Source organism: Oryza sativa, chromosome 2, assembly GCF_034140825.1.
Source record: "Oryza sativa Japonica Group chromosome 2, ASM3414082v1".
NCBI classification, from domain to species: Eukaryota; Viridiplantae; Streptophyta; class Magnoliopsida; order Poales; family Poaceae; genus Oryza; species Oryza sativa.
Genome location: NC_089036.1, coordinates 29,249,532 through 29,274,692, shown reverse-complemented (window position 1 = coordinate 29,274,692; position 25,161 = coordinate 29,249,532). Strand labels below are relative to the sequence as shown.

The 25,161-nt window shown below is 43.1% G+C and overlaps 4 protein-coding genes across 6 annotated transcripts; 1 reads left to right on the top strand and 3 right to left on the bottom strand.

The window, feature by feature from the left end:
* Positions 1-81: 81 nt before the first annotated feature.
* LOC4330426 (DNA topoisomerase 2) lies at positions 82-7,282 on the top strand. The gene is made up of 22 exons (XM_015771852.3): positions 82-742; positions 1,225-1,523; positions 1,620-1,686; positions 1,762-2,032; positions 2,118-2,317; positions 2,405-2,614; positions 2,691-2,804; positions 2,977-3,093; positions 3,205-3,369; positions 3,448-3,633; positions 3,721-3,876; positions 3,990-4,123; positions 4,214-4,382; positions 4,487-4,741; positions 4,818-5,004; positions 5,077-5,126; positions 5,206-5,625; positions 5,707-5,851; positions 5,933-5,994; positions 6,074-6,157; positions 6,242-6,338; positions 6,424-7,282. Exons 1-22 carry the CDS (start codon positions 176-178, stop codon positions 7,044-7,046), a joined length of 4,578 nt encoding a protein of 1,525 aa, XP_015627338.1. The 5' UTR covers positions 82-175; the 3' UTR covers positions 7,047-7,282.
* Positions 7,283-10,563: 3,281 nt separating this feature from the next.
* On the bottom strand, positions 10,564-11,747 carry LOC4330425 (large ribosomal subunit protein uL11z). Its single transcript, XM_015771746.3, has 2 exons — positions 11,151-11,747; positions 10,564-10,806 (listed from the first exon to the last, which is right to left on the bottom strand). Exon 1 carries the CDS (start codon positions 11,653-11,655, stop codon positions 11,155-11,157), a length of 501 nt encoding a protein of 166 aa, XP_015627232.1. The 5' UTR covers positions 11,656-11,747; the 3' UTR covers positions 10,564-10,806; positions 11,151-11,154.
* An 854-nt stretch (positions 11,748-12,601) lies between these two features.
* LOC4330424 (uncharacterized) lies at positions 12,602-15,907 on the bottom strand. Its single transcript, XM_015767697.3, has 6 exons — positions 15,671-15,907; positions 14,963-15,509; positions 14,775-14,870; positions 14,522-14,635; positions 13,205-14,238; positions 12,602-13,114 (listed from the first exon to the last, which is right to left on the bottom strand). Exons 1-6 carry the CDS (start codon positions 15,812-15,814, stop codon positions 13,043-13,045), a joined length of 2,007 nt encoding a protein of 668 aa, XP_015623183.1. The 5' UTR covers positions 15,815-15,907; the 3' UTR covers positions 12,602-13,042.
* A 1,387-nt stretch (positions 15,908-17,294) lies between these two features.
* On the bottom strand, positions 17,295-24,985 carry LOC4330423 (uncharacterized). Of its 3 annotated transcripts, none has more exons than XM_026022826.2 (18): positions 24,417-24,985; positions 23,869-23,927; positions 23,645-23,776; positions 23,415-23,555; positions 22,873-22,976; positions 22,614-22,778; positions 22,186-22,318; positions 21,362-21,541; positions 20,937-21,130; positions 20,754-20,820; positions 20,441-20,574; positions 20,078-20,144; positions 19,724-19,786; positions 19,081-19,319; positions 18,862-18,991; positions 18,691-18,783; positions 18,238-18,441; positions 17,295-18,051 (listed from the first exon to the last, which is right to left on the bottom strand). In XM_026022826.2, the coding sequence occupies exons 1-18, from the start codon at positions 24,772-24,774 to the stop codon at positions 17,767-17,769; spliced, it is 2,748 nt and encodes a 915-aa protein (XP_025878611.1). In that variant the 5' UTR covers positions 24,775-24,985; the 3' UTR covers positions 17,295-17,766. The 3 variants fall into 3 exon arrangements, with proteins under 3 accessions (XP_025878611.1, XP_025878612.1, XP_015625967.1); XM_026022827.2 differs by having other exon boundaries at positions 22,614-22,712; XM_015770481.3 differs by having other exon boundaries at positions 22,614-22,708; positions 22,898-22,954.
* Positions 24,986-25,161: the final 176 nt, after the last annotated feature.

Sequence of the window (25,161 nt, the reverse complement as noted above, 5' to 3'; positions counted from 1 at the left end):
GTGACCCCCACCCAAAATTCAAATTTCGAACTCGTCGGCCTCGGCGCTTCAAATTAAACCCCCCCCCCCCCCCCCCCCCGTATCCCCATTCTAAATCCATCCAGATCCCCAATTCCCCAATCCGCCATTTCCACCACCCAAACCCTAGCGGCGCACACAACCTCTGTGTGTCGCCATGGCGGCCGCCGCCGCGAGGCTCCCGCTCCAGTCGAGCTCCGGCCACAACGCCGCCGCGGGTGGGGGCGGCGGCAAGACCATCGAGGAGATGTACCAGAAGAAGACGCAGCTGGAGCACATCCTCCTGCGGCCGGACACCTACATCGGCTCGGTGGAGAAGCACACCGCGCAGCTCTGGGTGTACGAGGACGGCGCCATGGTGAGCCGCAGCGTCACCTACGTCCCCGGCCTCTACAAGATCTTCGACGAGATACTCGTCAACGCCGCCGACAACAAGCAGCGCGACCCCTCCATGGACTCCCTCCGCGTCGAGATCGACGCCGACGAGGGCCGCATCTCCGTCTACAACAACGGCGACGGCATCCCCGTCGAGATCCACCAGGAGGAGGGCGTTTACGTGCCGGAGATGATATTCGGCCACCTCCTCACCAGTAGCAATTACGACGACAACGTGAAGAAGACCACCGGCGGAAGGAATGGTTATGGCGCCAAGCTCACCAACATCTTCTCGACGGAGTTCGTGATTGAGACCGCCGATGGACGTCGGCAGAAGAAGTACAAGCAGGTTAAATTCATTTGTTCCTCCAGAGTTTTTTTCCCCTTGCGTATTTTAGTTAGTACTGACATCTGGGGGATGGATTAGCTTAGAAATGAACTTCTCTTACCGGATCTGTGAGATGAATGAGATACTGGAACGGTGACCCAGTTAATTGCTTTTCGTATTGGAATTTGAGACTAGAATGTTAGCAGATTTGTAGTTCAGCATCCATGTAATGTTTGGTTGAACAAAAATAATTTATAGTTTTTAGGGGCATTCCTAGTTTCTTCTGTATATCACCATGTTGTTCAGAGTTTTTTTTTACTCCAGCAGTTATCTGAACATCTAGAGTTGAATCAGAGTTTTTGGGTTATTTTTTCTACCATTGTTTAGGTTTATGATGAACATGATAAACACCATTTCTAGATCATGTAATAATAACATCACAGCACACGATAAATGCAATATTCATAGATAATTTAAATCGTACCATTGAATTGTTGGTGCAGGTTTTCTCTGAAAACATGGGAAAGAAGTCTGAACCCCAGATTACCAAGTGCAAACAAGGAGAGAACTGGACCAGAGTCACGTTCAAGCCTGACCTTGCCAAATTCAACATGACCCATCTTGAAAATGATGTTGTAGCCCTCATGAGGAAGAGAGTGGTTGATATGGCAGGCACTCTTGGCAAAACTGTGAAGGTTGAGTTGGATCATCAAAAGGTGCCTGTACATAGCTTCTCTGATTATGTGAAACTGTATATCAAGTCTGCTTCCAAGGACAGAGACGATGTCAATGAACTCCCAAGGTTTGACAGTAGTTTCTTGCAACGCAAAATTATTTTTGGATGTCCATGCTCTTATATTGTTTATTTTTTTCCTCTTTCGCATGTCTTCCATTTCAGTATTTCACAGAAAGTAAATGATCGGTGGGAGGTGTGTGTGAGTCTTAGCGAAGGGCAGTTTCAGCAGGTGCGTTATGCTCCTAGAGTCCCTTGCAGGATATGTTTTCACACTTGCACCTTACACTTTTTTTTTGTGATACAGGTTAGCTTTGTAAATAGAATTGCAACCATAAAAGGCGGCACTCATGTGGACTATGTCACTAACCAAATTGCCACCCATGTGATGAACATTGTTAATAAGAGGAACAAGAATGCTCACATGAAAGCACATAATGTCAAGAGCCATTTATGGGTCTTTGTTAATGCACTCATTGACAACCCAGCTTTTGATTCACAAACCAAAGAGACCTTGACTACTCGTCAGGCAAGCTTTGGATCAAAGTGTGAACTTTCTGATGATTTCCTTAAGAAGGGTATGCGATCAATTTACTGTTCTTAACATGGTTTTTCAAATGTAGTTCCACCATTAATGGCGATGTTCACTTGTTACAATTGCAGTTGGTAGCTCAGCTATTGTCCTCAATCTCCTTTCTTGGGCTGAGTTCAAACTAAGCAAGGAGCTACAGAAGACTGATGGAAGCAAGCGATCAAGACTTACCGGCATCCCCAAGCTTGAGGATGCAAACGGTGCTGGTGGGAAGGATTCTAATAACTGCACATTAATCCTGACTGAAGGAGATTCGGCTAAGGCTCTAGCTGTGAGTAGTAAAATCCCGCATAATGCCAACAAAGGTAGTTTATAAGTTCAGTATCAGTGAAGAGTTTCCTTTTTTTTCCTTCTGCAGATGGCTGGTATTTCTGTGGTAGGAAGAGATTACTATGGTGTGTTTCCTCTCAGGGGAAAATTATTAAATGTGAGAGAAGCAAGTCATAAGCAGATCATGGAGAATGCAGAGATCCAGAATATAAAGCAAATCCTTGGGTTGCAACACGGGAAGCAGTATGATAGCACAAAAGGCTTGAGATATGGCCATCTCATGATAATGACAGATCAGGTTTTTCTCATGCTAAAATCTATTTCAACTAGTCTAACTCAACTCGCTTTTTTGCTCATCTAATAGAAAATTTCAGGACCATGATGGTTCCCACATCAAAGGCCTGTTGATCAACTTCATTCACTCCTTCTGGCCTTCTCTTATTAAAATTCCTTCTTTCTTGGTTGAGTTTATTACTCCTATTATCAAGGTAGGCAGCTCCTAGGGGTTGGTATATTTCATGCTTATTTTCTGTGTTTACAGCTTGTCAAAGTATCGTACTTAAAATTGTCATTTGAAGGAGTCATATCCTTCTGTGGGTTACATATATTTAAAGCATGCTTGGTTGGACGGAATAATAATTCTTGAACATATTTGCACAGGCCACCAACAAAAGGGACAAAAAGATTGTCCTGCCATTTTACTCAATGCCTGAGTACGAACAATGGAAAGAGAGCCTTGGAGGAAATGCAAGTGGTTGGTCTATAAAGTACTACAAGGTCTGTTCTCCCTTTGATGAATCACATGTTGTTTGTTCGGCTTTCTGCACACGATTGTATATTTTTCTTGTGTTAGATGTCATCAGCTAAGGATATCACTGGTGCCTGCAGGGACTTGGAACAAGCACTTCCTCTGAGGGTCGGCAGTACTTCCAGGATATTGCCAAGCACAAGAAGGATTTTGTCTGGAAGAATGACCAAGATGACAACGATATTGAATTGGCATTCAGCAAGAAAAGAATTACTGATAGGAAAGAGTGGCTTACTAACTTTCAGGTTTGCTCTTGCATCCTTTTCCATATTACAAAACCTAATTACTATTCTGTAGCAACTAATATATAATCAAAATTTCAGTCTGGAACCCATCTTGATACCGAAGGTAAGTACATCAAGTACAGTGACTTCATCAACAAGGAACTGATACAATTCTCGATGGCGGATCTGCTGCGCTCAATACCTTCAATGGTCGATGGCCTTAAACCAGGCCAGAGGAAGATTTTGTTTTGCTCGTTCAAGAGGAACTTAGTTAAGGAAATTAAGGTTGTGCCATTGGAAGTTTTTTGAAACTTTTTTATTTGAGATGATAAAATATACTTAAACTGACACTGTTAATTCTATTCACCACAGGTGGCACAGTTTTCCGGTTATGTATCAGAACACTCTGCGTACCACCATGGTGAGCAGAGTTTAGCTAGTACCATTACTGGAATGGCTCAAGATTTTGTTGGCAGCAATAACATAAACCTCTTGCAGCCCAATGGTCAATTTGGCACCAGAGATCAGGTGTGACAACGGTGTAAAGGGATTTTACTTTACGGTGCTGTTTTGTGGGGTCGCTATTTTGTTAGCTTGTAAACTAATCTTCTCATGACTGTGCTTGTTTGTATTCATTTCAGGGAGGCAAAGATGCTGCTAGTGCTAGGTACATCTTCACCCTGTTGTCGCCTATCACTCGTTCAATTTTCCCTAAGGATGACGATATTCTTCTTAACTACTTGGATGAAGATGGACAGTCAATTGAACCCACCTGGTAATATCAGCTGTTGGAGCCTTCTTTCTCCAGAATACTATTTAAAGATAGTTTGATATAAGTACATAACACATGCCTACTTTCCTTCAGGTATGTGCCAATCCTGCCCATGGTTTTGGTAAATGGAAGTGAAGGCATTGGCACTGGATGGAGCACCTTTATCCCAAACTATAATCCAAGAGATATTGTTGCTAATCTAAGACGGTTGCTAAATGATGAGCCTGTTGAACCAATGGACCCATGGTATAGGGGGTTCAAGGTCAGTAATATGCGTTGACTGAGAGTACTGTTACACTAGCAGCGTATATCCCTATTTTAAACTAATGATTGCATTTGGGCAACTTCTGTTTTCATGAACAACAGGGCTCTATTCAGAAGACAGGCACAAAAGCGGGTGGTGTCAGCTATACTGTCACTGGTATTATTGAGGTTGTTGATGACACTACGCTGAGAATTACTGAGCTACCAATCCGTCGCTGGTCTCAGGATTACAAAGAGTTTTTAATATCTATTGGTGGAACCGACAAGAGCAAGGACAAAGACAAGGATAAGGGCAAGGGCAAGGGTAAGGTCAAGGAGAAGGAAAAGAAGGAGAAGGACATAGAACCTTTTATCGAGGTAGTTTTTTTGCACAAATTTTTTTTTGCTCCGATTACCAGCGATCTTCTCTTAAGTTGTGTTCTTCAATTTACAGGCATTCGATACTTATAGTGATGACAAGAATGTGGAATTTCTGATTACCCTGAGTAAAGAAAACATGGCTATAGCTCTGCAAGAAGGGCTGGAGAAGAAGTTCAAGTTGACAACTACGATTGGTACAACAAATATGCACTTATTTGACTCTAATGGAAAAATTCGGAAGTACGATACTCCAGAGGACAGTAAGTATAACTATACTAATTATGTTGTTGTGCTCCATTTTTCAGTTTCTCACTGAAATTATGTCTTTCCAGTACTTAAAGAGTTCTTTGGACTGAGGCTCGAGTTCTACGAGAAAAGAAAGGTACATATCTTTATAGTCTGTTCATTTTCTATCTTGTTTTAGCAACATAATACCACACTAACTAACTTTTGTTGTGCAGCGAGTATTATTGGAAAATATTGAACTGGAGTTAAAGAAGCTTTCTAACAAAGTTAGATTTATTCTTGCTGTTGTCGAAGGAGATATCATAGTGAATAACAGGAAGAGGGCAGAGCTGTTTGTGGAGCTTAAGCAGAAGGGATTTGATCCTTTCCCAAGGAAAAAACAGAGGGCTGGGCCATCCGCTGTTGGAGCTATTGAAGAGGATGAAGAGAATGAGGAGAGCCCTGAAGCTGCAAATGTTGGTTCAAGTGATTATGAATATCTCCTCTCAATGGCAATTGGTACATTGACTCTGGAGAGGGTACAACAGCTCATTGCAGAGAAGGGCAGAATGGAGAATGAAGTAGCTGAACTGAAGAGAACAAGGCCAAAATCACTTTGGATGAGAGACCTTGATGCATTCGAGAAGGAACTGGATGTAAGCTGTGATACTCTTGGGTGTGGGACGTACCGTTTATTGTTTTATGTTTCACCTTTCACCCATTGATTTTTTTTTCAGGCGCTTGATGAGAAGGACAGCATGGATGCTGAGGAGAGAAGAGCTACGAGGAATGCTGGAGGTGGCGCTGCACCTAATAAAGCAGCGCCCAAGAGACGACCTAGAAAGACAGCGACTAATACTCAGGCGGCAGAAAGCTCTGACGGTACTGTTATCTATTTTTCCTTCTATTCGCATGGCCCAGATGGATTCTTCTAGTACTAAATTGTCTGCTCATCCATTGCAGGGAATGCCGCTGCTCCGGCGGTTCCAAAACCTGCGGCACCACGTAAGAAACCAGCTGGAAAGGTGAGAATGGTGATGATTATTAAGATGCATCACGTATTATATGATGATCTTTAACGATATAGGAATTGAACCCATACAGGCAAGTTTGGCTGATAGCGAGGATGAAGATTATATAGCAGCAATCCCGAAACCTGCCGCACAGAAGAAGCAGCCAGCTAAGAAGGTTGGTCCCTCCGGCAAACCTCTACCTTTTTTGTGTGTGATAATTTGTTTATCGCTCTTACAATTCAATTTGACAATTTCATAGGCAAGCACCCAGTTGAGTGATGACGAGGACGACGAAGTTCTTGCTCTAAAAGACCGATTGGCTGCTTACAATCTTGATGACCATTCCGAAGATACTGGTAATGCATCTCGTGTTTGTGGATAAAAAATCAACTCTTTCTCTGTTACTTTCAAAACTTTAAGCTGATGGTGCAACACTTGCAGCTATGGAAACTGAGACTACAGAAGAACAGGCAAAAGGGAAGAAAGGGAGGAAGGAACCAAGCAAAAGAGGAGCAGCAAAGAAGGCCATATCATCCCTAGCTGTGATATCTGATGACGAGGAAGACGAAACAGTGCCCATCGATGAGGACGACGAGGATGATTTCGCCATGGAAGAAGTGCCGGTCAAGAAAGGTAGAGGAAAGAAGCCCGCCGCTGAGAAGCCGAAGGCTGCAACCAGGAAGAGGGCGCCAGCTCAGGGGAAGTCCATGAGGCAGAAAGTGATGGAAGAAATGTTCAAGCCTACAGAGGACAGCAGCACCAGCGCTCCATCTCCTGAGAAGAAGGTGCGCAAGATGAGGGCCTCTCCCTTCCACAAGAAGAGCGGCTCTGTCTTGCAGAGGGCCTCAACAGCTTCCACGAGCACTGAAGAAACCGAGTCATCCTCCCCATCAGGTAGCTCTGCCGAGCCAGTCGCAGCGAGGCCGAAACGGCAAACACGGGGGAACAAGAAGAGTTACCAGGAGGTGCAGGAGCTGAGCGATGATGACACTGAGGACGAAGTGCAGGATATCAGCGATGATTCCGACTTCGCCGGCTCTGACTTTGGCGAGGACGACGACTGAATGTCCCCTGAATTTAACTACTGGAACAATGTAGGATCAACTCCGTAGCGAGCGGTGTGACTGTCTGCCTGTTTGCTGAGTCGTTAGATTGATTGACCTGTCTGTTACATTGGTGATGCTTGCTGAGATGCATCTCTTGTGCGTCGTGTGCTCTATTCAGTTCATCAGTTGCTGAGACATTGATCCGTGTAACTTACTTGACACTTGTGCTTTGTGTGATCAGCATGGGTTTTTCAGCTGTGTGTATACTTGTGTACATGTGCTTCCAGTGATCACCGATCCTTGTTTCAGCAAGGATTTTCTTCTGTATACTTGTGTTTGAGGGCTGGCCGGCTGGGAGCTACACCGAGCGGCTGCGCGCTGCGCTTCCCACAAGCTGAAGCAGTCACGGTGAGTTGGTGACCAGCGAGCACGGCGGAAACAGGTCAAGTAAAGTATGGTGATGTATCTAAATTTTAGATACCTATCAAATTTTACACTAGAACATATAGTACATCTAGGTATCTTTTTAAAAATAGTATAATTATGCCTTTATAATATAAACAGGGCGTAGGTGCCGGTGTGTGACTGGTGTGTTACGTGCTGTTGTCTATATTTATGTTCTTTAAGCACATTCTAGAATGCATTCTCAGACTTACTCCCTCAGTCCCAAAAAAGCGAACCTCGTACTAGGATGGGACATATCCTACACTGTTTAAATTCGTTGTACTAAGAAATGTCCCGTACGAGGTTGTTTTTTTGATTGAGGGAGTAGTATTTTTAGCTGAATGTAAAAGGAAGTGAAAAGAGCTATTCCCCTATCGACAAATTACAAATTACCTATCGCTTGGCTTCTACAGGATGGGTCCCCTCGTTTCCCCAGCTCAAACCCTATGGAAATTCTCCCAAGGGTGTTCAAATGTGCTGCCTCCAAACCCACTTTTGTCAGTAAGATCAGTAACTGATGAAAACAGGTGAAATTTGAACAAAGTCTTCCAAAAAAGTTTTTTTTTATTTAACTCAACCATTTTTGTCGATCAGTTTCGCATGCCACACCACACTGATAGGTATCATAATACACTATACTTCCAACACTAGTTTTACCTTGTAGGAGTGTGATAACATACGTACTCCCTCCGACCGTCCTACAAAATAGTTATCTTCTAGAGTTTAAAGTTTGTCCCAAAATAATTCATTCTAAAGTACTTAGTCACATCAATCATTTCTCATAGAAATACAAGTATTGAGAGATGGAGGGGTTACGTGGTTGTAGCTTCTTACCAAGTTTCCGGTTCATACTCAAACCAAATTGCCTAACTCTTGATGATTAAACTCAGAATAAAGTACTACACTCGATAACCCTCCCACCCATGTTCTCTTTGTTATCGATAGCCAAGCCGGAGTGCCAGACGCACTTCTAGGTCGTTGCCTCCCACCTCCCCCCAACTCTTGTGTCGTCGTCTCACCTTGTCGGCTAATGCTTGTAAGGCCTACAGACTAGTCTAACACCGCTGTCACCCAATTAGGCAATTAGCCTTTGCCTCCACAATATCTCTTTTGTTCCCTCATCTCACCTAGTCGGGTTCGCATCCCCTGCCTTTGGGCACAACGGCAAACTTTGCCGTTCCTCAAATCACAAGCGACCATTCCATATTTACGATCGGATTTTGCTAGACTTCCCAATTAAGAAATTGCTTTTCTCCAACGTAACGTAACATAATGCCTTTCCAATTAAGAAACTGCTTTTCTTCTCCAATGCAATACATCGTTTGATTAAACGCTTGCTGTTTCCTTTTGATATCATACTCATGCTGTTCATTTGTTCCATGTCCACTGGGAAAAAGAATCCCTAATGATCTGTATTGTGGATAATAAATCTTGAAGTTGCAAAATCTTGAAGTTGTAGGTGCTAGATTGCTACTATTAGCTATTCGTGATGGTCATGCAACAAAATGAAACTATAGTGGGCCACAACCATGACGATGTCTTTCGTTTGAGAAGAAAGCAATTTTTGAGGTGATGTATGTTGGGCCAGCAAAATCCAGCCGTAAATATGAAATGGACGTTTGGGATGGAGGAACGGCAAAGTTTGCCGTTATGCCCAAAGGCAGGGGATGTGAACCCCACCTAGTCTCCCCCATCTTTCCCACCCCCGTCTCACCTAGTCTCCCGCTATCTCTTTGCACGCACAACAAGCCGATATTGTCTTCCAAAGCTGGACTCGGCTGCACTAGGAATATTGGACACGCGTCACTAGTTTGCTCGGTGTCACAAGAGTGGTGTCGTGCCACACTGCCGCAGAGAATTTTTTCCCCCATACTCCAAATCTTCCCCCTTCTCTCTTCCTATCCCTCCACCCATACCCATCAAAATGCCAACTGTTCAAAGCAGCTAGAGAAGATCATGTACACAAATTTGTGGAACAGATTGAAGTGTAAGAACACACGCTAATAGTTAACTATTTGTCACCCTCCACCCATACCCCAAATCAAAATGCTTAACCGTTCAAAGTGGCTAGAGAAGGTCATGTACACAAATTTGTGGAACGGATTTAAGTGTAAGAACACATGCTAATAGTTAACTATTTGTCACTTTTAGATTTGACGTTTAGCCATTTATCAGGGGACAAATGGTTAATTATCACATCACTATCTATGAGAATTCAGGGGACAAATGGTTAATTGTAAGGTCTAAAAGTGATAAGTAGTTAAATATCTCAGAGGAGGTCATGTAGCGCAATATTGTGGAACGGATTGAAGTGTAAAAAATTCGTAAGATTTTGCTCGAAGTTTTCTATAGAATGACATTTAGCAAATCAATTAAATTCGGGTTTAACATCTAGCTGACCCGACATTGTTGCAGGAGCTGGTTGTTTGTGCAGGAGCCTGGTGAAGCCGAAGTTTTCTCAGGGTAAGCCAAAGCTCTATGGCTATTGATTTGGCACAAATGTGCCAGATTGATTGATGAATAGACCACATATTGGATATTCTCTTGGAAGTTTACTGTGTAGACAAGGGGCGCATATCCGAGATACTTGTTTCCCGGTGAGTAAAACATAGCAAGTTCTAGGCAGATGCCATCTCTGAACATTTTGCATCTCAATACCGTCTAAACATTTTATTTTGGTAACATTTTGCAACTCAATACCGTCTAAACATTTTATTTTGGCCAAATACTATAGTAGGTTTGGGAGACATAATCTGAAAGTTTTACCAAGGAACAAATTTCCAGCATCTCACGAAAAATCTGAGTTTTCAAGTTCAATATCAGGTTACCAAGGAACAGAATTTCCAGCATCGCATGCAAAATCTGAAAGTATTCCAGTTTAGTTCGTATCTGGTTACCAAGGAGTGACAGATAGCGAGCACATGATTAGGGTTGATCTATCAGTGTTGGATGCAGCAACATAACATAACAAGGCACTTTAATTTAGGCTGGAGTTCAAGAAGTGCTTTTGGCTACCAAGACTAGAGAGCGAAAACTCAGAACATTGTTGTCATGCACGCAGTAGCAACAATATAACGAAAAACTCAGAACATCGCAAAGAAAACTCAATATTATAAATCTAGCTGCATTAACAACATTGATTTCGCAAGGTAAACAATATAGCATGGCAAAAAAAGTCTCACATGGTACCACTTTAAGCATGACAAAAGTTTACTTCTTGAGCAAGAGCAGAACAAGAACAGATCAAGCTTCCATTCTCTGCACTGCACCAGGAACCATCTAGGTAGAAAAACTACTTCAGCAGCCTCACATAACAACCACCCCAATGCCAAACCTGCACATGAATTATGTGTGTCACAATCAGCACAGGATAATAAAGTGCAGCAATCAAGAAACAACATGTGCGCAATACATAACAAATTAAGTTAGCTTAGCAATCTCAATCCTTGAATTTCAGAAGGCAAACAGCTACTGCCTACATTACCTTTATTCATCAATCAGAAAACTTACAGAACACAACTGAAATCCAAAATTACACAAGTAAACATGGACACATGGTAGTGACCTACACATACCGCAAGGTTTCATATCAATTACTAGCAACTTTACTTGTGTGTAAATCCAAAATAGCAATGCGATACACGATTAACCAGAGAAGAAAAGATGATTTGTTTCTACCTGCTTAAGCTGAGGGGATCTCGACCTCGCCGTCGGAGATCTCCTGCTGCAGGTCCTTGGGGTCCTTGCCGTCCACGGTGCAGCCGACGCTGACGCAGGTGCCGAGGATCTCCTTGACGGTGCCGGCCATCTCCTTGGCCATGGACCTGGGCCTCATGACCCTCGCGATCTCGATGACGTCGTCGAGGCTGATGTTGCCGCTGTGCTTGATGTTCTTCACCTTCTTGCGGTCCCTCTCGGGCTCCTTGAGCGCCTTGATGACGAGCGCCGCGGCGGAGGGGACGACGGAGACCTTGGCCTGCCGGTTCTGGACGGTGAGCTTCACGGTGACGCGGAGGCCCTTCCAGTCCTTGGCGGTCTCCTTGGCGATGTCCTCTCCGATCTTCTTCGGGGAGAGACCGAGCGGCCCGATCTTGGGGGCGAGCGACGACGCCGCGCCGACCTCACCGCCGGTCACGCGGACGAACACATCCACCACCTGGGTCGGGTCGAGCTTCGGCGGCATGGCTGTGGTCGAGGGCGGGTGGTGGAGGCGGCAACGGCAACGGTGGTGGCGGCGGCGGCGGCGGTGGCTGGGGTTTGGGAAGGTAGGGTTTCGAGTTTGCGCTTGCGAGGAGGTTATATACTGGTGGGCGAGTCGTGTGTTAGGGTTTGGTCGTTGATTCGGTTGCGATGGGTAAATCTGGGCCGTCGAGTAACGCCGTCGTGTGGGCCTTGGATTGAGTTGAGATGAGATGGGCCGACTAACGAGTTGGCCCATCATCCGAAAACATGAGAGTTGGCCAATAATGGGAAGTGTTTAGACGTTGGCCTTCGTCTCCAAAATAAAAGGACAAAAATTCCAGACAGTTTGCCTTAGTTCGATCGAGTATTTCATTACTTACAAAAATGTATAGCATCGCAAAAAAGTGCAAGATATTTCAGATTATAATGTCGAAGAATTTTCAGATAAGTAATGAATTACGATTCCAGGTGCTTAATTATAATATCAGATAAATACTCCCTCCGTCCCACAATACAGGGGATTTTGAGTTTTTGCTTGTAACGTTTGACCACTCGTTTTATTTAATTTTTTCTTGCAAATATAAAAAACGAAAAGTTTGAATAAGACGAGTGGTCAAACGTTGCAAGCAAAAACTCAAAATCCCTTATATTATGGGACGGAGGGAGTAGTTGATTTTTCAGCCAAAGCTTTGTGAGATCAATAGTAGAAATTCTAAAGTTGCCTGGTTAGGTTTCTCAATCATGATCAACAGAGAAACAAGTACATGATCAACTGAGAAACAAGGGCAATTCATGTGCTGTTTGATTCGATGCATCGGCAACAAGGCTATATACTGCAAGACGTTCAGCTCCTTGCAGGTGCAGATGTAAGTAGACAAGTAGTGGCAGTTGGAATGGCATATACTGCCGTATAACAATTCTAACAATCGAAACATATTTATCATTCATGAGCAGTAACAGAGAACTCGATTACTTGTAAATAGCAGTAAAATACATTTAGGGCTTAACCAAGCCAGAGTCTCAGCACGGAACGGATACAAAGACACAAAACGACCACGAGAAAAAAGGAAACAGAGAGAACCAACGCAAACTGCAGGTTGTTCAGAGAAACCATGGTTTCACAACCTGATGCGCCTCTCCCCACACACGAAAACTTGGGCACTCACGCCAGCAAGACGAAGCCTTAAGTATCACTTCACAACTAAAACTTGGGCACTCACGCCAGCAAGACGAAGCCTTAAGTATCACTTCACAACTAAAACTTGGGTACTCACGCCAGCAAGACGAAGCCTTAGTTATCACTTCACAACTATAGCTCTCCTCATTTTATTCAGTCTCATATGGCATTGGGTTTTGCAGCTCCTCACGCCCCCCATCCGCATCGTCGATCAGCAGTCGACGCCACCGGCGTTGTCGTCCAGCTCTGCAAGCGCCAGCCTCTTCCCTTCCCCAGCGGCAGCCTTCAATTGGAGCAAAACAACGTGTCAGGGGGATGGAATGATATGAGATTACGAAATGGTTATCGAAAGAGATCTTAAATATGGCATTACCTTGGCAATTAGCTCTTCCTTGAGCATGGTTTTGAGCTTCCTCATGCTCGTGGCGTTAAGTTCCTGGACAGTCGGCTTCTTTTTCTTCTTCTCTTTCTTCAACTCCTTTGCTCCCACATCCTCAGCATCATCTGTGCTCTTCATCTCTTCAGTCAGCTCATCCTTCTGGGTGCCCTCCACCGTGAAAGTAAACTCATCCAGGGACTTCACGATGGAGTTAACTGAGGCTTCCACCTCCTGTTGAGAAACCTCCTCCTCACTGGATGCTTCAGTGACGGAGGAGTCATCCAGGGTCTTCACAACAGCGGCCTTGGAAGCAGATGAGATCACAACAGTGGCATCGCTCTCAGTTTCATCATCACTGAAGTTGTCGGCATTGTCGAAATCCGATGGTAGGTCACCGCTGAAATCATCCTCTTCATCATCAACCTGATTGGCCTCGGCAGTCAATCCATCCTCCATTGCGACCTGCAGCTTTTCTACTTCCACTTCATCAGAATCAGTGGCCACTTCAGAGGGGTCACTCTCATCATCAGTCTCCTCACTGGAGGCATATTCCTCAGCGGCGAATTCCTCATCAAGCATACCTTCCTCATTGGACTCCTCATCAATATCAGATTCTTCACTGTAATCCCCATCAAGATCATCTTCCTCACTGCTCTCAGCGTCTATCCGATCAGCCTGCGGATTCTCATAGGCCGACCCTTCCTTCACTTCATTCAGATCCTCTTCCTCACTGGTTTTATCACCTGTTAGATCAGCCTGTGGTATCTCAACGGCAGATAATTTCTCAACTTCGTTGAGGTCATCTTCCTCGCTGGTCTTGTCATCGGTCACATCAGCTGGAAGCTTCTCTTCTGGAACCTCATCGGCATCAACTTCCTTATCATTCATCTCACCAGTTATCTCCTTCAATGCGGACAGTTTACCAAAGCCCAGACCATCACCAACAGAGGCATCTTCTATCTTCTCGCTGAGTGGTTCCACAGGTTCTGGCTTTGACAGGACTCCTAGGATTGGTGAATCCTCCATGACTGGCAAGGGAGCAGAATTCTCACAAACTTGTGACTTCGAATGGATTTGTTTTGCAATGAAACAAATTCAGAATCTAAAATCTCTACATATGAATCAACTAGTAGATGCATGGATTTGGAATACTACAATTCTTAGTCATAACCTCATATAGATCGCTACATGTAAAGAAAAAAAAACAGAGCTGCTTTGTTTTTCGAACTCCACAATTCAGTCTTCATTGGTACAGATAAAGCAAAGATGGATAGATTATGGAATACGCAAGAACAGAGTGAAGCATCTCACCTTCTTGGGTTTTAGCTGGTTCCTCCCCAGTTGCAACTATTTCCTCCTCCTTAGGGTCATCACAGCTCATAACTGAAATTACTGCAAGTTCAGTTGGTGCAGCAGAAGAAACAACTGCATAGACACGAATTTTCATCATCAATTTGCACAAGGATAACAGCAAATTCAGCCAAATTGAAATAGCTAATCACACGTAGCATTCGAATTCAGTACTCTTTTTTGAAAGTTAATGAGAATCCATGAATAATCTCACCTTCCTCACCCTCCTCTGATTCCACCTCTTTACTGTTTCCTCCCAGAATTTTCGTAGCTTCCTCTTCCTCATCACATTTCTCATCGGAAGCAACATCTGCATGATGACGAAACTCGCATAAAAATCTCATCCAAGCAATCGAACGAAACAAATAATCTGATCAGAAAAAGCATAACAGTCTCCCTCACCTTTTGGATCCTCTTCCTGAACCTTCACCTCCTGCAACGCCACCGCCATGTCCTCCACCTCCTGCTCCAAATCAACCATCACCTTCGATCTCGCAGACCTCCTAGTTGTTGTCTTAGTTGCCGTGACCTCCTCCACCACCGGAGCAGCGGCCTTCCGAGCAGCCGTCCTCTGGCTCCTCCGCAGAGTAGCTGGGGTAGGCGCAGCCTCCTCCACCTTGCGCGCAGCGGCGGTCCGCCTAGTGGTCGCAGGGGTCGGGATCGGCGCTGGCGTGGCCCTCGCGCGGCGGCTGGTGCTGCGCAGCGCCACGCCCGGGGTCCTCACGATCTCCTTGACGAGATCCCGCTTCATCTCGTCCTCGCCCTCCTCGACGTCCAACCGGATGGCCTCCGGCGACATCACCGACACGCGGCGGCCGCGGGGGAGCGGGCTCCCGTGCTGCTGCTCCTCGCCGATCGCCGCGGCGGCCTTCAAAGCCGACTTCATCGTCGACCTGCTCGGCGTCGGGAGGCAGAGCGCCGCCGTGCCGATCTCGTCGACCCCATCCACCTAATCCGCAACCGACACACAACTCATCAATCACCACCAGCACCACGCCAAATCGCGCAACGAACATACACACGAGAAACCCCCACACCAAAATCACCCAAACCCTCGAAATGGACAGATCAAACAAACCAATCAATCAATCAATCAGGGGGGATTCTTACCGTGGGGAGCGACTGGAGGGCATCGGCCATGGCGGCGTTGGTCATGTTGGCGCGGACGCCGTTGCGCTTGCACAGCGCCTGCAGCTCGCGGCGGGAGAGCGCGTGGAAGTCCATGGCCGCCGCCGTCGCCGCCTCCACCTCCATCTCTTCTCGGCACCTACCTCTCCTCTTACCTCCTCCTCCTGATTTGGGCGCGGCGGATTTGTGGGTGGTGGATCAAGTACTGAGCTGAGATGCGGAGGTGGGGTGGGCGGCGGAGGGGTTTATATAGGAGGGGATTCGAGAGATGTGACCGTTGGGAGCGGGGCTCGCCTAGGGTTTTTTCTCATTTTCGAAAGTTTGAACGCTGCCTGTGAAAGGGGGGAGACGTGGCGGCGTCGCAGGAGTGGAAGGAAACGCGGGGCGTGTCATGCAAGCCGTTCAATTCGCCAATCTGGATTAGCTGTGCTTGTGTTTTGTTACTACTTGCGGCGCTCGCGGTGTCACTGCATGTGGGGCCCGGAGACGCTTAGCAAAGGAGTTGAATACGACGGTCTCGGCTCTCCCATGGAAATTTGGAAAGGCGATTAATTTTTGGAGAGGCGAGCGGATGCATGTTTTGAAGTTTTTCCTCCTAGAACATCGTGAATAATCGCTTCCATGTTTGTTATTACTTCCTCCGTTTCATAAGTATTTTCCACATTTATACTCATGTTAATGAATCTAGACATAACATGAGTATGAATGTGAAAAATGCTAAAATGACTTACTCTCTCCGTCCTACAATATAAGGGATTTTAGGTTTTTGCTTTTAACGTTTGACCGCTCATCTTATTTAAATTTTTTTTGCAAATATAAAAAACGGAAAGTTGTGCTTAAAGTAATATAGATAATAAAGTAAGTCACAAATAAAATAAATAATAATTTAAAAAAAATTGAATAAAACGAGTGGTCAAACGTAAAAAAAACTCAAAATCCCTTATATTATGGGACGGAGGGAGTATAGTGTAAAACGGATGGAGTACTAGTAGTTGATGATTTGGTAAATTGGATAATTATTAGAACCACATCGATCTTAGCAGTTGTGAAATTGGTCCATCTGTGAACTGAGAATTGATTGGCGGGCAACAAAAAAAACTACTAGCGGTAACATTTTGTTTTCTTTTTTTTTCCCTACTACCACCAATAGTACTTATCTATACTAAATACTGCTACCACCTCCGTTCCAAAAATATAGTAACTTTAAACTATAAACCTGGACATACTGTTGTCCAGATTTATAGCTAAAAATACTTATATTTTAAGAAAAAAAAAGTACTATTTAAAATATTAGTAATGGTGGTATCTATTTCCACCTTACTTAGACCTCACAATCTATACTATTACACCAACTTTTGACAAGTCTTCCCCTATTTAACTATTGGTTTTTCCAAATTTCAAAATCACCTATTTATTTAATAAGAAAAATCATAACACTGGTTAAACTAATATAAATGTTTATTAATTGATTTAATAAGGTAGAAACTCAATTTGTTTTTTTCCGTTGCAACGCACGGGCTCTAGGCTAGTGTTTGGGGAAAAAAAGTCAGTTTTAGACATCATCTCCCATAGTGCTAAAAATTTAGTTTTTTAATATGCAAAAATATTATCATCGGAAGTCCAAATATTCATACTGATTTGTAATTTACAGACCAAGCGCATATCTCACTCCATGTTCATCAATCACTAGCTCAGTACCAAGGTGATCAAGCCATAGAACGGTTCACCATTATGTACAGAACAATTGCAGCTCCTAGAAAACTGTCAACTACTGACTAATATTACTACAACTTTACTTACAGAAATTTACATTTTAACCATAAACAAGGATACATACAGTTGGTAGCTTTATGTACAGATATAGCACTTCCTGTACATAAATCCCGCATCCTTGGATTCTTATCGACAAATGGACTGTACAATTGAGGTATTGGGCTGTTGGTTTTCTACGTTTTCTTAATCTTCAGTCTGTTACGACCCTAGGGTCGTTGATTTTCAGGTAATGTACCCTACATAGTTGATTGAACCTCAAACCAATTTTATCAATAACCCTGGGCAGAGGAGATATGGCGCATCAGCTACATCCTCACTTCAACTATATCCCCATCCTTGAGCTCGGTCTGGGGCAACACAAGTTGGCCATTAACCCAAAGCAGCTTCCCTTCAACGCCCATTCTTCTAGCAGCATCAGCGGCTGTGCTGCCTAGGCTCATCCTCATTATCTTCCCGTACGGCCAGCAGATGATGGCCACCTCACGAAGGATTGGTTCAGTACATGTGCCTACACTGAGGCTTTTCTCCACAAGTGATGCTCCGCGTCGAACTTGCTCCTCCCATTGAAGCATTGTCCTGAGCAAATGAACCTACAGGGCATAATGAATAAACGGTGAGGATTGAGCATATTATGTTGCTTTCTATCTGATTTCGAGAATCCGGGTGTATGTTCTGATCCGTATCGTGCAGTAACAAACTAACAAGAGAACTATAACATCTTCTTAATGGACTATACAAAACAGAATAAACATGAGATATAGCCAGAATATGTCCACCTTATTGTTGATGGGATCACTCAATGGAGTAGAGCTTGGAGGTTCAGATGTCGATCGTTCAGTGTTGCTTGAATCGGGAGTCAGAGATGAGGCCTCTTTACCCTCAAATATGGCTGATACAACCATCCAATATTCTTCCTCTTCCTCTTCCGTCAAATCAATAAGTTGAATAAAAGTAGGCAAAAGCCTCCCAAATTGGTCTTGCTGCAAAACACATTATTCAAATACAGGACATAATCAAACCCCATGAACAGAACTTATTGATCCTACACCACTCCAACTTTCAGTTCAATTCATACACATTCACATGCACAACCAGTTCCCCATACAAAAGTTCAATGCTATTCAAACACAAGAAACTCAAACCAAGACCAGAAGAAAACACACAAAGGGAAGCAAACAAACAAAGTGAGGTAATGAACAAAAGATAATAATGTTTCAGCACTTGCAAACCTTATGGAATATCCCATCCTGGCACAATGTATACTTCTCCAGGTTTGTTGACCAGTCACCATGTCCTGGTGCACACCACCATTTCTCTGAAACCTGAAATAAGCTTGAATATTAGATAGAAGCATTTTCTCATAAGGAGTGCCCATCACCAAAAAAAATTATCAGCTTGACCTTTTTGTAAACTCTAGCATAAGTTTCCCAGCGTTTCAACTGGAAGCAAGATCTTCGTTCAGCTACAGCTTCAGAAGCTTCAAGGCCAAAACTGACAGCAACAAGCAACTCTTTTCCCCCTTTATCTATACTGCAAATCAACTAACATAATCAGGTGTCAATTGCAATAGCAAGCTTTCTGGGTAAACAACAAAGTTCATTTTTTGATTCATGCTATACCTGACAATGACAGCTGCCAGTAACTGGCTGCCCTCAATTCTTAGGACTGGATGCCCCATTTTCATAGAACTGTACTTTGAGGGCATAACATCTTGTATGTAGTTTTCATCTTCCGAAGAACTTGATGGGTACGATGTACTTTGTCCTATCTTGTTACTCGTGCCACTTCTGTAGTCAACTTTGCTCTCCTTATACAGCCAGTGAGCAGCGAGTCCATATTCTGCATATTCATGCATTCGCTGCGAACAAACATCTCCATCAGGATCAAGTCAAACTACTCCCTCCATTCCAAATTGATCTACATATAGTTTTTTTGAGGTTATTCCTAAATGATCTACATATTTGTGTTCATTTATTAGAGTCTATTCGTTATTTGTGCATTGGAGTAAATGGATATTGATGCATGCATCTATGCACACAAGTATTTATAACCCACATGCAATATCTTGATTTGTTATTGGCTAGGAAATATTGGGGATGGTGCATACATTGAGTTTGTTGCTAGAGTAAATATAGTATGAGAGAATTATTAGCTTTTCTTGGTCTTGGTGTACCTATCAAATATGTAAATCAATTTGGAATGTAGGGAGTATTAAAGATCTATTCAAAAAAAAAAAGGGAAGAACGGGAACAAAAAATCTACCTGGGTCCTTATTTGGACCTCCAGTGGTGAGTTATCCGATGCCTGAACTGCCGTATGGAGTGACTAGAAAGGAAAACAACCAGCAGATAAGCAAGCGAAGAGAGACAAAATAAGTCTGTGCAACATCTAGTAATGGATAAGAAAATCAAGATTCAAATCTAGATAGTTGACGGTACAGGTGCACAGCTAGTCATATTTGCTTGGGCATCTATAACAAGGAAGAACAAACTTGGGAATGCAGGAAGTGTTGGACAATTTCGTCCTAATATATTTATACTGGCAATAGGTTGCTGGGAATACTGCCTCAAATTATCAATGCGTGTTATATTTTATTTGGTGCCAGATGATTCTTACTTGGTAACCACTACCCTTAGGGTTGATAATGTAGTCATCAAACTCCCCATCAATTGGAGTCCATAGCCTGCATATATGGATAAAGCAGACAGTTTGCAAAGGTTATAATCAGATATAGCTAAAAGTTCTTGATTGGAACAAGTGCTATTCAGCAAATTCTAGACTCAAACATGGATCTTAGAAAAAAGTGGGAAAAAATGCCAAGAAGAATGTTTTTCATGTAAAAATACGGATATAAACTGGTCCTAATTGATACATAAAATGAAGCATTTATTTGCAAAAGTAGTAAATTCTTAGAATGCCTATGCGCCTGGTCCTTGCTGACATAAATACTTCTTGTTAAATACTTGATTCGCTACAAACCTGTTTACTATATCAAGGACGCTGTAGCAATTCTTGACAGCAGGTCCATGCAATGCACCGTTTTTGTCTCCAATGATCACCCTCAATGCACGAGCATCATAGATTTGTTTAATGCCTACATGTTTCCTTTTCATCTGTTGGTATAGAACATGTAAGCAAATAAGCAAACCAACATTTGGAATGCAGTTACATAAGAAAATTCCTTATGATTAGGCCAACATAAGTTCTCGATTGTATGATCATAATAGATGGCACGTGAACTTAAAAAAACAAATCATACACCAATGTGCATATGGTAGTGTGGTATTATTACCTTACAGTACATGCTATACAAGCTCTTGAGTCTACTTGACAAAGTTACTTCCATCCCAGGTATATACCTGAAGAAATCACATAATTCGAGGATGAGAATCTCAATGCTACTAGTAGATTTGACATATGTACACAACAAGAGACAAATTCCTTCTGAAAAGTACTAAGATTGGTCTGAACTTACGATGTCGATATAAGTAATTCTTGTTCAAGTTCTTCCTCACAAGCTGCTAAAGATGCTAATGCAACAGCAGCGTCATCAACAATCTTAGGCTTTGGTACAGATGTTTCAGAACTGCCATGGAGATTATTTAGGAAGTAGGATCGTCTTTTCCGATCCAAAAGGAGGTCAAATGGCAATACAGCTTGCAATAAGTCCTGCAGGTAAAAAACCAAAATAACAAGATATTTATCACAAGTGATCACCTGGCTCCCAGGTAGGCTTGATTGCCTTTGTTCATGTATGTTTATGAAAGAGGCAGACGCATGTGGGAAGCACAAGTGCAGAATAAATGAAAAAACATTGCAAAATTCCATGTAAGTCAACTCACATCAATTCAATATGTGTGATTCACTAAGACCCAAACATGTGCATCTTACAATACTCACCTTCATGTTTGGTTTTTCTTGGTTACTCAGACTGAAAAAATCATGGACGGAAGTTGTATGCACATCCTTTGTTGAGGCAGGTAGTCCACTTCTTATTGATGACCTTCTTGTGCTTTTAGTTTTGTTGGTTGAATTCCACATTGTAGTAAGTTCAGATCGCATTTTCTTGAAAACGTGGGGCTGTGTGCATTTGACAGTGAGACCGAATCAGGAAGGAAACTTATAAAACCAAAAGATAAAATGGTTGGGGCCACAAAATTGACACACAGCCAACAAGATGAAGAGGAACAAAACAATATTATATATCTGTATGCCTAACATAAAAAATCAATTCAATTAATGTACAACTAAAGATTATATTGGATGAGAAAATGTAAACCTTCTAAAACATTGAGATGTCAACCCAACTCCTTATTAAAGTTATATAATACATAAATTACCCAACCATGCAAAAGATCTGGTTACTCAGACCAACTTGTGCACCGCAGAATTACTACTCAAATCAAATCAATATGTTTGAAAAAAAAAACATACATGATAATTTTAGATTAGGAAATGTCGTATTATTAACCATAATAAATTACAGAGTTTCCCTGGAATCAGAAAAAAGGTATAATAACATAACAATGACGAGACATAAAGCCATCAGGTAATCGCTAATCCAATAAAAACAAAGATATACAAGCGCCATATTCAACAAAAATATCAAAGTATGAGGACAATTTATAATGTTCATCTTGCTGTCGACAAAGAAGAATACATGAGTAGTGTTGTATTGAGCAAGGAATAACACTTTCATAGACAATAAATTCCAGAATAAAAACCTGAAGGACAGCAAAGCATAAATCTTCTAGCTCAGCTTTCAAAGCCCAGACACCCAATCGAGAAGCAAGTGAGCACCAGACAGCCAATGTCTCTTGAGCAACAGCTTCAGCTTTGCGAATGGGAAGAGCATAGCTGAAATACTGCTTTCAGTAAGATACAAAATATACATAGTATAGCAACTATTTGAAATCACCATGAAGTTAAAGGAGCATTCCAATAATAGAACATGTTGGTTCATATTGAGGTGGACTGTCTTATGATGTCAATGCACCTAGATGATTCAAATGGCTGTTGCCAAATTGAAGGGAAAACACAGTCAATGAAAATGTCATAAACCAGAGTAGGATAGTTTATAAGTGACTGGGGCTGCAAAGAATAAAATCAGCAGAGCAAACTACACAGTATTGAGAAGCCTAGAATGACATACATGGTTCGCATATTGTGCAAGCGATCAGCCAGCTTGATGAGCACCACACGCGGATCGTCAACCATCCCCAATAACATGCCACGCAGATTGTTTGCCTGACTGACAACAGGAGGATAATCAATTCCATGGTTTTCTGAAAACATTAGTATATGCCTTCTATGGAATCTGAAATTATCAAATACATGCCAATAAATGTTTGGAACTCATTTGCAAATAATCGGAAAAGAGTGAAGACATGACATCTTTAGCACAATATGACCTTGCTAGCATAGAAGAGAACATACTTCTTCTGAAGTAAGAGTGCTTCCACCGGTGTTTTTTTGTCGATGCCTGCGCAGTAGCTGCAATGCACAGACAATAACACTAAACAGAATGACAATGTTGAGTGTAAGAAAGTATAACTGCCATGAGAGCATCTACAATTCATTAATGATTGATACGACAACAGGATATCATGAGCTAAATTATCCCAGAAGTATACACAGATCTGCATTCAGACATCTGAAGGCAATAGATTGAAAATTGGCATGATTCAGCATATACAGAGAAAATTAATTGCAATTTGAACTATCAAAGTGGTGGCAATATGCAAAATCGTTGCTTTAACCTAATAGAATATGTTTGGCTGTTTGCAATGACTGTCAAGTTGTTGCAACATCATGTATTCATGTTGAACTTGAGCAGCACATCTCTCAACCATAATATATTGCATCCTAAAACTATAGTGCCAAGTCAGCTAGCCCTTCTAAATCAATGTCCGCACTCAGCACTCAACAGGGTTTTTTCTAACATATGCATCACCTGATTTATGTAGCTTAGCTTTGAAACACCAGATACCAAACTAGCAACATCATCTCCAAACTGCTCTTCTATGCTCTTCAAGTTCTCAGCTGTATCATCAATAACATCATGAAGAATACCAGCAACAACTGTATTGATTGCCTACATGAGACGCAATGGTGGGTTGGGGAAGCCAGAACAAAAGCAATAATCAACTAGAAAGAATAAACAGAACGCAAGGAAAGTAATACCCTTTCTCCAGTTGACGGGACCAAGGCAGCTAAGATTTTCCCAGTATGTATACAGTGTGTGACATATGGATCTCCTGTTTTCCTAAATTGCCCAATGTGGGCAGTACTTGCAAAAACAATTGCTTTCTGCACCTGTATAACATTGAGAAAATCAAACTGGAGAGCGAAAATGAAAACATTCAGCTGAAGAAATGCTTATTGAAAATGTATCATTTGTTTAACACCTTTGGGTCCTCAAATATTGGATATCCAGTCACCTCTACTCCTTCAAATATAAGAGTGTCTGCGTGGATACAAGATAACAAATATGAGGGAGGGAAGAAATGGATGTTAATCTTACTTAAATGGGAGCATAGTTGGCTTACTCCAGAAAGCCAGGAAAAAAAATTAACTAAGCAGTAATAAAAAAACCAGGTTATTCTTCTACATTCTATATTTCTCTTGTTTGCTAACCACAATTAATCTTACATGTGAACATAATACTTCCTACTAAGAAAAATAAAGACATAACAATTTATACAATCCAACAAAATACTTCCTACTAAGAAAAATAAAGACATAACAAATTTATACACTTTAAAAGGAGATTAAGAGCTTATCGACTATAACATTTATGAGATAGAAGCACTCAAGCACATAGCTATGCTCACATGACACTTAATCATATTTAGAAGATAATTAGATAAACAATTGTTTCAGCAGTTAACCCTCCAATGAAATACCCAAATGCACAAACAAGCGACCACGGGGAGAGGGAGAGGGAGGGAGCTACCGGGCAGTTGCTCGATGCGAGGCCAGAGGAAGTCGACCTTGGTCGACAGGCACGCCCCCGAGGCGATCGCCACGGCCGTGACCGTAAGCTGCGCGAGCGTCGACGCCACGGCGGCGTGCCCGGCCCCGCCGCTTTTCCCCGCCGCGGCGGCCGCGGCGATGACCTCCCCGGCCCCCAGGAGCGCGGCCGACGCCACCGCGAGCCGCGGGGCCACGTGCTCGAGCACGCACCCCAGCCGCATCCGCGCCCGGCCCCGGCGCAGCCCCAGCGCCGCCGCCGCCGACGGGAGCATCACCACGCGCCGGCCGAGCATCCCGGCGTCAGAGGCGGACGTGGACGCCGCCGGCGATGGCGTCATGCGACGGCGCGGTTTCTATCTCATCCCTCACGCGGGGAGGTGGGAGGGGTGGGGGGTGGGGTGAGGTGAGGTCGCGAGGAGGCGTTCGCCCCGTTTTTCTGTGGATGTGGCTGGTAACGGGCCGACTTGGCCAGCGGCGTCGCCTCTTGCTTCTCCTCGGCTGGCTCTGGCTGCCGTCGTGTGTTGTTCTGTCACGGCCTCACGGGTTGTCACGCTTCTCTCATCTTTCTTTTCCGGTTATTGTCGCTTAGCTCGATTTTTTTTATCAGTTCTGATTCTTTTTGTACTGGTCGTGTTCAAACTGCGAAATGATAGGAGATTTTTCACTTTTTTTTAAAATTTGCTGCTACTAATTTTTTCAAAACTAATTAAAGTTTCTAACCTTAG